General features: G+C 47.4%; 1 protein-coding gene across 1 annotated transcript in view; it reads left to right on the forward strand.

Moving 5' to 3' along the window:
* Window positions 1-13647, forward strand: part of ATP8B3 (ATPase phospholipid transporting 8B3) — an 807548-nt gene that overhangs the window by 469838 nt on the left and 324063 nt on the right. The window contains exons 14-15 of the mRNA XM_073545649.1: window positions 2319-2527; window positions 2637-2665. Coding sequence (XP_073401750.1) covers window positions 2319-2527; window positions 2637-2665 — 238 coding nt within the window. The remainder of the gene's footprint in view (window positions 1-2318; window positions 2528-2636; window positions 2666-13647) is intronic.

The raw sequence follows: 13647 nt of genomic DNA on the forward strand, positions 1-13647 counted from the left end.
AAATGAGAAATCGCTGGTCAAATTTTAACCCATATAACTTCTAACAAAAAAAAATTATGTTTTCAAAATTGTGCTGATGTAACGTAGACATGTGGGAAAGGTTATTTATTAACTATTTTGTGCGATATGACTCTCGGATTTAAGTGCATAAATATTAAAAGTTTGAAAATTGTGAAATTTTTAAATTTTTCACCAAATTTCCATTTTTTTCTCATATAAACACAAGTCATATCAAAGAAATTTTACCACTATCATAAAGTACAATATGTCAAGAGAAAAAATTCTCATTGCTCATGCTCTGCTGGAAAGGCTGAAGCTTCTTCTTTGCTCGCTCCCTTTTCAGGCGGCCATTAATCACAGTGGGATGTGGCCTCCTTCCTTTTGGTGCCAATTTCCTTCCATGATGCCCATGAAAGGCGCCACCGCCTTCCATTTTCATGCCACTGACCGCTGTCTCCTTGTCAGCGTTCGGCGCCATCTTAAAGTCACTGTCAGCCGCCATCTTTAACTCTTTCACTGCTGTTACCAGTCTACAAGTCTCAGGAATCTTCTTTCTCAGTCTTGCAGTTGTAGGGCTGCTGGTGTCGATCCTGATGACTACACCAAGTGTAACAAGTTGGCATGGGGTGGTAGTCGTGGGCGAGTTCTCTAAGCAACAGTCAATGAGCACCCTGGCACCTTGTACAAGAAAAGATAAATAAAGTCCCCTGTACTGCATGTGCAGCATGCACCACAGCACACTCACAGGATCTGTCAGATTCTCCTCACCTGCTGCTATGTCAGCTCCGAATTTATGAGCTCCACGAATCACATCAGAGACAAGGTCTCTTTCCAACAGCTTAACTTTACTAGACAGCAGTGTATTCGTCTCATAGGTAGCACAAGTCAAACACAGAGACATCTTCTTATCTGAATTCTTCACACAGGCAGCACAAGTTAAACACAGAGACATCTTATCTTTCCCTGTCATCCGGACAGACTCTATCTTCTGCATCAGCTTCTCCTTCCCAACAAGCTCAACTATAACCCTGGACAATCCGTGTCCCACCTGTTTCCTTGGACAATCTCTGTTCCATTCATGCTCCAGGCCCACCAGCTTCCTGCTGTTTCCCTGGTCTGGCTGCGAATTATAGGGTGACGGGCTCGCCAACTTGGCTGCCTCCTTATCCCAGCCACTAACTTCGGATCCTTCCTTGGAACGGTTCTGTATAAGGTGGTGACCACCTGCACGATTCTCAGCCAGGGGCCCCTTACTGCAATCTGCATACTTATCCCCATGGCCTGTAATACTCTGCTCACACGTCCTGCCCTTGGGCAAGGTGCCTGGGCGTCTGTCTCTAATCAGGAAGTGCCTTTCCTATATCTCTCTTCTCTGTGCTGCTCTGCTCTAACTCCTCCCATCTACTTAACCCTTATGCTGCCTATATCTTATTACATCTATCCTATGCTCTATCTCTACTGTGCCCCCTCTATTCTAATCCCCCTATGGTTCTGCACTACTTACTAATCTATCTCTGAGCGAAAGCACAATACATCACATTACAGTACATGACAAATACATTACAGTGCACACAATAGCAAAACATTAATAAAACATTAGAGTGCCGCATGTGACACAGGTGAACAGCATCAAGGAGAGAGAAGGTACATGAGGGTCCCTGCCACCTCCTTACACTATCACAGATGAACCAATCTATAGTCACACTGACTATGCAGTTACAGCAACTCCCTATCCCTATCGCAGACTGAGATCACCACTCCAGTTTTGAATATGCTTCAGCACTTTATTGGTACCACAAGTATATTTAGATCTAGTTCTGTTCTTATGTGTAATGGACTGTGCCCATTCTGAAATCCTAAAATGGCGCTACTTGCCCTACCCTCATTTTTATGGTGGCTGTGATTGTCCCCCTTAATTGCCTGTGCTAGACCATGTGATTTGATAGGTGCAGAGATTTATGGGGTAGCCCATGCGGCCATACCTGACATCATTGCATGCTCTTTTGTTGCTGTGGTCTTCAGCTGTGCATGAAATGGTGCTGGGCATTTTTTTTTAGCTCCTCATGAATTGAATTGGAAATTTATCAAATTTGTAGGGATCAGAGAATTTCAGGAAATTCAACTCAAAGTCAATCCAAGACAGATCAATTCACTCATCATCATCATTTATGCCTAAATTAGCCTTTATAGAGAATTTTAGAGCTAAAACAAGGATAAGGAGAAAAATATAATATACAATTGTAATTAAATAAATTCATGCAGTGTTTAAAAAATTGTTCAAGCTTTTTGAAGTTTCTTTTTTATATTTATATTTTTAGATTAGAGTTCATCCATTTGGTCCATAGCATGTACATTGACTGGGACATTGAAATGTATTTTGCGGAAAAAGACACACCAGCAAAAGCCAGGTCAACTAGCCTCAATGACTTGCTTGGTCAGGTTGAATACATTTTCTCTGATAAGACTGGAACCCTGACACAGAACATTATGACTTTCAAGAAATGCTGCATTTCAGGAAACAGTTACGGTAATCTATCACAATGCAATTTGCAAAACTTCAGAAAAGTACAACATTCTTTATTGTGTTATACAGTATTTTTGTGTCAATGAATAAACTTTATATTTTTTTATTGCAGGAATAAACTCCATTGACAAGAATCTGAAGGTACAGCTATATTTTTTAGTGTTTATTAAATCCTGTTGTAATTTTGCTTCTGTAATGTGTAAAGTTTTTTTTCCTTTTTTTCAGAAGATGGGGTAAAATGTAATATTATTTAACTAGCATAGATGACCACACTAGATAACATTTCTCATATTTTTATTTCATAGATAACTTCTGATCTTATTTTATTGCAATTAAAAATGGAATGCTATTTCCTTAAAAGTATAGATACCATAGAGTAGAGACTGAGGCCCTTGGGGAACTGCGTTTCTCCTTGGTTAGTACCTTCCAGTTTGCTCATTATGGCTTGCTCACAGGAGCATATAAATTGGATGAGTGCAAGGCGAGAAAACATTGCATTGCACTCTGACCAATGTTATTAAATGAGTCAGTGCTTTCTTTTTAAATTCTGTGGAAGCATGGTGGAAAAGCAATGTCTGACTTTCATTTGTTCATTTTCACAGATTTTTTATTTATTACTACTTTTGTCAGATTCATGTTATATCTGTGACCATTGTGGGTTTTTCTGTCATTACACAAAGGGTACCAACAATTTTAACCACATGTGTATATAGTTATATATATATATATATATATATATATATATATATATAGTAGGGATTCAACTCGCTAAGGAGCCACAGGAGTCAATCAGGAGGCACGTTCCTTTTAAAAGTTCTCAGGGTTTATTGCTTCATAAACCATGACCAGCACATAACATAAGGAATAGCCTTTAGCTCAGATGAAAGCAAGTATATGTGTCCATTATTTCAGGCTCAGTCCTGGAGCCTCAGCAAACACAGGAGGCTTATCCGTCCTCACATACAGCCAATATACACAGGCCTCACCAGGTCAGCAGCCTCAGCACGTGGTCTTCAGGAAGGTAGCACACCTTCCTCCACATAGGCCTGCCGGGACCTTCCACATGGCCCAATCAGATCCATGCTCTCTCTCTCATATGACCAGACCTTATATGGTCCATAACCACACCCACAGGTGATCACATGGCTATGACCTCACTAAAGGTCCTATTACACACAGCCACACACAGGCTTCCCTGACACATTGTAACGGAAATGTCAGCAGTACCTCTTCTGATCAATACACATATTCAAGCTTCCATCACAAGGCCACCTACCTTGGGATACATAACGGTCATTCAGCATCCTATACCCATGACACCCACACAGCGCCCCCTAGCGGACATAGTGGTCACTACACCACTATATATATATATATATATATATATATATATTGTAAGGTAGCACTGTCTTTCGGGTAGGGGATACTTGCTTGGCAGCCAAATAATCACATCCGGCACGGGTTTTCCATAAAACAATAACAGTCCATGCGGTTTATTCAGGCATCATAAACCCACAGCAGCAACATGAAGTTCATATAAACAGCATAGCGTCCATGACAGAGCTTCACTCTGTTTATCCTGTAGTCATACAGGTTGTGCAATGTCCAGCACACAGGCTCTCGAGCCTCACAGTTATATCCCCTGTCAGGGTTACCTTCTCATAGCTGCTTCATACTCCATACTTCAGATGTCCGTCTCCTCTCCTGGGAACTGTCAGACGCTTGCAGCCATTACTCACAGCATTCACGTGCTGTCAGGCAGGAAGCCCCATCTCCCAGCGGGACCTTCCACAATGGACCAACCGGGTCCTAGCATTCACTCATGTGACCTACCCTGGCCACCTTAGATGGTCCGTAGCCACGCCCACCGGGTCACATGGCTATGACCTCATCACAGGTCCTACAAGCATTCATACATTCTTTACTATGGCATTCTAGCCACACCCCTGGGTGGATTTGTAGGTAGCTCTCCCTAACCCATTGGCACGAAACCTCAGCAGTATCACTGCTGATCAACATATAGACAAGTTTTCATCTCAAGGCCACCCACCTTGAGATACATTACGATCATTCAGCATCCTACACCTATCAGGACACTGGAAATGCTTATACGCCTGTCCTGGGACACGCACACAGCTCCCCCTAGCGGACACAGTGGTCACTACACCACATACCTCCCCCCTCTGTTCAAACTTGTGTGGTTGAACACACAACATTACCCCAGGATCTCGCGACCGGGCACTCATTACACCTTGCCCCACAGGTCAAGAGAACTGTCTCCATCCGTCATACGGCCTCATCTCTATGTTAGGCCTCCCCCACCCCCAGCGGTCAGAATATCGGCCCTGATCTTTGGCCCTCCAGTCACAGTCTATCTGCGTTATCAGACACTGTTTAGTCACCACACTCCTTTCTCTCACTGACCGGCTCTCACGGTTGGTGCGGTCTTAAGTCTTAATCGAGCCTACTGTCTGGCCTGAGTCTGACCCATTCAGCGTCTCATAGGAACTAAGGTCTCTCAGCCTCGTACGGCCCATGGAACTGCCACTTGCTGACATTCTTCTGCCACCTGCCATGTCACTACTTGGCGGAACCCTTCGGGTCCTTACATCTTGGGTTGAAAGCGGCCACCACCTGGTGTTCCGTACCTCTTTATTGATCCGCCGACGGTCCAGCCTCAACTACTCAATCTCTTGCAGGTACCCCACTCAATACTCCAAGAGCATCCGGAAGTTTCTCAGGCTTTCCACAGAGCCAACCACCATGATGGGAATCCTACCCTTTTCACTGGATACCTGGTCTTCATCATCAGGAGGCATCCTCACCCTCACCACACCGAAGATATTCACAAGGCCTTGCATTACCTTCCTGAATCTTCCAATGATTCTCCCAATCAGACCTTTGGGTACCAGAACTACATCTTTCCACAAACCCAGCCGATCCATAGCCTCCCTTACTAACTCTAGGCGTCGAGCAGCTTTCATATTACTCCACCTGACCAACTGTTTGGCGTGAAGACATTGCAGATGTATGTTTTTCAGGACAGCTACCCGCTTTGCTGTGTCTTCCCTGGCTGATACTATCACCAACTGCCGAGTCTCAGGTGCCCAGTGCACCTTACATGCCTTGACTGCCTCTTTAAAAGCCTCATGCACACCTTCCTCAGCACAGGCTTCTTGCATGTCCTCGGGCACGTCAGTCACAGACTTGAAGGTTGTGGCCTTGCTCTCTTCCTGGCCAGGAGGCTCTGGCTTTACCACAGACACTTCCCTCACTACAGTTGACCCGACTGGGTGGCTGTCTTCTTCAGTTCTTAGCTCCCCAACTTCACGAGATCTCATCTCTTCACGGCCCTCTGCCAAGACAGGCACTAGCAACTCCGTCCCACCACCAGTCGGACCCGGCCGCTGTACATCTCCGTCCAAGCTCTTCTCCCGCAGAAGACCTTTTACTACTCCTCTGAGTTCTTCCATCTCTTCCCTAAGGGTCTTGTTCACATTTTGCCACGTTGACAGGTGACCTTTTGAGCTCATAGACTTCTTTCTCTAGCTCTTCTATTCTGTGCTCCCTTTCTCTCTCAGAGCCACAGTCACTCCCAGAGTCTGAGTCACCCCGGCCTGTCGAGTAATCCTTCCAGTTACCCACTAACTGTGTGAATACTTCAGCTGTCTTATCAATCCGGTAAATGTCAGTCGTGTCACAAAATGTCAGATCCGTCAGTTGTGCAGGTGTACCCCTTCTTCCGGTCACATCTACCTCTGACCTGTCCATGTCAGGAGCCGGCACCGTCTTAATATCTGTTAGCCCGACAGTAGAAACATCTCCAACCTCCTGCCATATATCATCAAACACGATAAAGTCCCGGGCCCCTCTCCAAGCCATACACTAAATCCGGTGGTATCCCGCGACCTTGGCACTCACCACTTGTGGACCCCTCAAACAGTACTCTGTCTACCGCATAGTTCACCGTGACCCCATGTTTACAGCGAACCTGGACCATTATCTCGGCCAGACAGAAAGTGAGAGGAGTTCCTGTCAGTCACCTGACTCTTTGAGACCAGCCGACCCAAGATTCCTTCTCGGTGCAGCATTACGGTACACACCTGTGGCCCGTCGTTATCTGGAAAGAATATCCCACATTCTGAAAAAGTCATACACGAACATTGCTGTTCCTCTTTTGACACACCGGCCCCTCTCTGGACCACCATCCCAATTTGGGTCACTGCCCCCCTCTGGGACTCCACCCCCTTTTGGGCTACCACCCCAATTTGGGTCACCGCCCCCCTCTGGCACTCCACCCCCTTTTGGGCTACCATCCCGATTTGGGCCACCGCCCCCTTTCGGGATTTCCCCATGTTCGTTTTACCGGTCTCCTTAGCCCGCAGTTCACACAACTAAGTGTATGTCTCTTTTACGATACGACACAAGTCCTTGCTGGCACCACCACAGCTCCTGCTGTCACCGATCTCCGACACCATCGGCTGCCGCTCACACACAGCTGCTGGTGTCACCTTCGTAACCCCGCCGAGTTACAGGAAGCCGCTTGTCCCCTCTGTAATCCCGCCGAGTTACAGCAAGCCGCTTGTCACCTTCTTGACCCCCACTGAGCCACCGCAGGCTGACTTGAAAGGGAAAAGAAAAAAAAACACACATGCAACACAAAATTCACATGTCCTGTCTGTGTGCTCTTCAGGACGTCCGTCTCCTCTCCTGAGACCGTCCAGCACACAGGGTGCACCGGGTGCTATTCAGGGAGCCGACCCTCCTCCCAGGGTCACCCAACACACCGGCCTCACCAGGTCCAGGGGCTCAGCGGGTGCTATTCAGGACATTTGTCTCCGCCTGAGACTGCCCAACACTCATGCCTCACCAGGTCCAAGGTCATACCACGTGCTCCAGGGATCCGATTCTTCTCGCAGAACCTCCCAACACTGACCCTCCAGGACCTTGCTCACTGAACCCTCCAGGTACACAGTCTTTCTCACTGACCCGAGTCAGTGCAACACGAACACCTGTCCGTTAACTGTGTCGACCACACAGGTCCTCGGGTACCTCATATCCACAGAGGCACCCTATCACAATCCACAGTCTCTTTCTCTGACCCCGGTCAGCACATCACACGGTTTTCACGACCGTCAGCCCTCCTAACTCAGCGTTGCCAGCACTGCACCATGTGCTTTTGGAAACCGTTGCCCTTAGCAACCGAATTTTTCAGTCCTCTTCCGTTGCTCCTAACAACAAGGCTACAACACTGCCCATAGCATTCTCCACCAGGTTGTGCAATGTCCAGCACACAGGCTCCCAAGCCTCACAGTTATATCCCCTGTTAGGGTTACCGTCTCATAGCTGCTTCATACTCTATACTTCAGACGTCCGTCTCCTCTCCTGGGAACTGTCAGACGCTTGTAGCCATTACTCACAGCATTCACGTGCTGTCAGGCAGGAAGCCTTATCTCCCAGCGGGACCTTCCACAACGATCCAACCGGGTCGAAGCATTCACTCATGTGACCTACCCTGGCCACCTTAGATGGTCCGTAGCCACGCCCACTGGGTCACATGGCTATGACCTCATCACAGGTCCTACAAGCATTCATACATTCTTTACTATGGCGTGCTAGCCACATCCCTGGGTGGATTTGTAGGTAGCTCTCCCTAGCCCATTGGCACGAAACCTCAGCAGTATCACTGCTGATCAACACATACACAAGTCTTCATCTCAAGGCCACCCACCTTGAGATACATTACGATCATTCAGCATCCTACACCTATCAGGACACTGGAAATGCTTATACGCCTGTCCTGGGACACCCACACAGCTCCCCCTAGTGGACACAGTGGTCACTACACCACAATATCTAATATATAAAGCTCAATGTGGGTGTGTATGTGTGTGTGTGTGTGTGGGTGAGTATGTCCGGGATTGGCATCCGCACCGTCGCAGCTACAGCCACAAAATTTTGCACAGTCACACGTCTGGACCCCGAGAGCGTCATAAGCTATGTTGTGAGGCGAAATTTTAACCCCACGCGTTCCAATTCACCAAACAATTTTGCCCCTATCTACATAATGGGGAAAAAGTGTGTGTGTATCAAGCCCCGCCCCTCATTATGGTGTATAATGGTTGCCATGGCGACGCTGATGTCATCATAGGTTGCAAGTCCCGCCCCTCATTATGATGTCACAATGGTTTCCATGGCAATGCTAATGTCATAATAGGTTGCAATGGTGAAGATCCTGTCACAATGGTTGCCATGGTGACGATGATGTCTTAATAGGTTTCAATGGTGACGGTTATGTCATAACGGTTGCCATGGTGATGATGATGTCATAGTGGGTATATGGGCACGGGACTATGGGATGGAGGATGTGTGATGGGTATATGGGCACTGGACTATGGGATGGAGGATATGTATGACGAGTATATGGGCACGGGACTATGGGATGGTCGATATGTATGATGGGTATATGGGCACGGGACTATGGGATGGAGGATATGTATGATGGGTATATGGGACTATGAGATGAAGGATGTGTGATGGGTATATGGGCACTCGACTATGGGATGGCGAATATGTATGATGGGTATATGGGCACTGGACTATGGGATGGAGAATATGTATGATGGGTATATGGGCATGGGACTATGGGATGGAGGATGTGTGATGGGTATATGGGCACTCGACTATGGGATGGAGGATATGTATGATGGGTATATGGGCACGGGCCTATGGGATGGAGGATGTGTGATGGGTATATGGGCACTGGACTATGGGATGGAGGATATGTATGACGAGTATATGGGCACGGGACTATGGGATGGTCGATATGTATGATGGGTATATGGGCACGGGACTATGGGATGGAGGATATGTATGATGGGTATATGGGACTATGAGATGAAGGATGTGTGATGGGTATATGGGCACTCGACTATGGGATGGCGAATATGTATGATGGGTATATGGGCACTGGACTATGGGATGGAGAATATGTATGATGGGTATATGGGCATGGGACTATGGGATGGAGGATGTGTGATGGGTATATGGGCACTCGACTATGGGATGGAGGATATGTATGATGGGTATATGGGCACGGGCCTATGGGATGGTGGATATGTATGATGGGTATATGGGCACGGGACTATGGGATGGTCGATATGTATGATGGGTATATGGGCACGGGACTATGGGATGGAGGATATGTATGATGGGTATATGGGACTATGAGATGAAGGATGTGTGATGGGTATATGGGCACTCGACTATGGGATGGCGAATATGTATGATGGGTATATGGGCACTGGACTATGGGATGGAGAATATGTATGATGGGTATATGGGCATGGGACTATGGGATGGAGGATGTGTGATGGGTATATGGGCACTCGACTATGGGATGGAGGATATGCATGATGGGTATATGGGCACGGGCCTATGGGATGGTGGATATGTATGATGGGTATATGGGCACGGGACTATGGGATGGTCGATATGTATGATGGGTATATGGGCACGGGACTATAGGATGGAGGATATGTATGATGGGTATATGGGACTATGAGATGAAGGATGTGTGATGGGTATATGGGCACTCGACTATGGGATGGCGAATATGTATGATGGGTATATGGGCACTGGACTATGGGATGGAGAATATGTATGATGGGTATATGGGCATGGGACTATGGGATGGAGGATGTGTGATGGGTATATGGGCACTCGACTATGGGATGGAGGATATGTATGATGGGTATATGGGCACGGGCCTATGGGATGGTGGATATGTATGATGGGTATATGGCACGGGACTATGGGATGGAGGATAATTATAATTTGTTATAACTAACCACAGTTAGTTACTATGCCCGGGCAGCGCCAGGCTCTTCAGCTAGTATATACTGTATATATATTACTGGGATAATGTGCATACTGACCAGCATGGGATGCTTGCGGACTGGGGTTACTAGGGCCTACATGTGGAATTTACTCCAGTGGCCCACCCTACTTCTACTGCACATGTTCTTATACGTGATCATTTTATCAGGTAACATAGTGGGAAAAACAGAAGAGTTTTATTTGCTGCACTACATCAAAGTGCATTTTCCCTTAAAGGAGTTATGCTAATTTTGGAAGTAATCCCTTATATCTGGGATAGGAGATTACTCGCCAATCCCTGGTGGTATGATCCCTTGAGATTCACATGCCCAATCTCTACTCTAATCATTCAAGACTTTATGTATGATGGGTATATGGGCATGGGACTATGGGATGGAGGATATGTATGATGGGTATATGGGCACGGGCCTATGGGATGGTGGATATGTATGATGAGTATATGGCACGGGACTATGGGATGGAGGATAATTATAATTTGTTATAACTAACCACAGTTAGTTACTGGTCATGGTCATATGAAATTCAATCCAGAAAAGGAAATGGGACCAATGGGAGACATGGGGTATGATCCTAGTGAACAGCAGGAGTCCAGTAGGTGAGTTTATAATTATTATTTTCTTTTTATTTCAGACCATGGACAACCCTTTAAAGGGATGTCAACATTTTGCACGGAGCAGCAAGGTGCAGCACCATTCGATGTTTAGCAGCCGCTGCCAGGTCCTGCAGATCAGCTCCAATTCAAAAGAACAGGAGCTGTTCTGCAGTACCCTGCCACAACCACTACTCTATGAAAGGTGCTGCCCATTGCAGCTTCACTCAGTGTTTACCTGCGACCGCCACTGGAGCAAATAATGGCTGATCAGCGGTCACGCAGGATGTCAGATATCCATTGAACTGAAATTGATGACTTATCCCTGTGGAAAAGTCTTCAATATATTGTGACTGGATAACCACTTCAATGTACTTTACAGTAAGGCCCCAATTCATTGTTGCCTTTGCACCTGTTTTTTTTTTTTTTTACCAGAAATGGACACTCGGTTCACAAAGAATCAGGGGCATGTGAATGACCCCATAGACTAGATACGAGTGGTATCCATGAAAACCCGAACAGCACCTATATGAGACCATCAGATGTATGAATAAGACCTAACAGTGATTATGCCCCTAATTAGTTAATAAGGACCAATTGGCTCATCTATCATGTTTGTTTTTGTAATTTCATCTTTTCTTAGAGCTTGTGTGCCGTTCTGCTATTCTTTCTAGAAATGATTGAATACACTGACAGCTTTGTGTTACCTCTTGCGGGCCACATAGACTGACACTATCCAATCAGGGCTGACAGGGCCAAATTATATAAGAACACACTACTTCTCCATTTGCTTGTATCAAGGCAGTTACACTAGATATGAGAATGCATCAATACATTTCTGGCACTTTCCTGACGATTGTCATATATGTAAATACACATTACAGGACATTGCATGCAGATATACTAAGGCCTTTGGTGCAGAGTCATCTTACCATTGTGGCACATATGTAAGGAGGTGGCGCGGACCCTCATGTGCCTCCTCTCCCCTCTTCCCATTGGAGGGGCTGATAAAGAGCTGGTGACAGGAAAGACACAGATGTGACATGGCCTGTCCAAGGAAACAGATGGGACACAGACTGTCCAAGGAAACAGATGGGACACAGACTATCCAAGGAAACAGATGGGACACGGTGTTGGGCATCGGTTTCCTGCAGCTGCACAGCGGGAATCCAGAGCCATACATCCAGCGGTCTCCCATTCCTTTCTGACCACTCAGGGACATGCACAGCAATCTCGGTGAACCAGGCGCCCTGCTCAGACCAGCTCTCTGGGTCTGGATGTTGCTGCCACCTCTGGACCAGCAATGATAGCGCAGCCTGCTTTGCAGGAAACCACTCCAGAGGCTAAGTCCGATAGTGTGATGCCTCACGGCACTGTCGTACAGCGGCAGTAATTACCGCCGCGCTGCAGTTAGCAGCACTTACTGGCATCCGTGGTAGCGACGCCGCATGCAAGGTAGGTCAAGACGGACACCGACCTCTGCCTTGAGCCGTGTCCTGTGACCATATACCGTGTGTGCACGCCAGCTGAGACCTGTGATGCTAAAAGGCTCGGCGTTTATGCTTTATTTGTACTAAAGCACCTCTGTGAGTTTAACAGAGTCCGCTCTGCGCACCTTGGGTGACGTTTAACCCGAGTGCAGTATACCGCCATATAGCGAGTCTGCCATTACTCAGCAGCGGTTGTTACACCTACTGCATGGTGGACCCCGGGGGGCGAACGCACTTCCCATTATTTATATTTAGTGTGTTCCGCTGTCCCTAACATTATACTAGCGCCAGGGTCTGGCTAGTAATGGCGGACCTGCAGCAGCTGCTGCAGTACATTTGGCAGCTGGAGAGCAGGTTGGTGGCTATCGAGAGCTCCACCTCAGCTGCGAATGCTACGGTAGCCGCTGCTCAGGCAGTCGCAGAGGCTGTCTCACGCATGCCCACACTCACGCCTATGACGACAATATCTCGCCTCCCGCTCCCCGACAAGTTTTCGGGTGAGAGCGCCACCTGTAGGGGATTCGTGAGTCAGTGCTCTATCCAGCTTGAGTTACTGGCTGCACGGTTCCCTATAGAGCGGGCTAAGGTGGGGTTTATTGTTTCTCTTTTATCTGGCAGGGCATTAGAGTGGGCTACGCTATTGTGGGAGCGTGATGATCCTGTGGTTCAGGGGGCTGCTCAGTTCCTCGCGGCTCTGAAGCAGGTATTTTTGGGACCACGGATCACGCACAACACCTCTCTCCAATTATTTACCCTAACACAGGGGTCTCTCTCGGTCAGCCATTATGCCGATTCCGGACATTGGCTTCCGAACTAGAGTGGCCCGATAAAGCACTCATCCCTGTGTTTTGGAGAGGGTTAGCAGAGCATGTCAGAGATGCTCTAGCAACCAGAGAGGTCCCCACAAGTCTGGAGGAAGTGATTGCCATCTCCACCCGCATTGATCTCCGATTTACGGAGCGCGGGCTGGAATGTGAGCAATCCAGACGAAGGGTTAACTTGGCTCCCACCTTCACTGAGCCACTAAGATCTCCCGCTCAGGAGCTTACACCCTCCGAACCTATGGAGGTGTCTCGAGCCGGCCCCAAGCCACGTCCGGTGCGAAGCTCCGCACGTTGTTACCAGTGCCGGCAGTTTGGTCACTC

The sequence above is a fragment of the Dendrobates tinctorius genome, unplaced genomic scaffold, assembly GCF_039654945.1.
Source record: "Dendrobates tinctorius isolate UK_male_01 unplaced genomic scaffold, ASM3965494v1 ptg000011l, whole genome shotgun sequence".
In the NCBI taxonomy this organism is placed as follows: domain Eukaryota; kingdom Metazoa; phylum Chordata; class Amphibia; order Anura; family Dendrobatidae; genus Dendrobates; species Dendrobates tinctorius.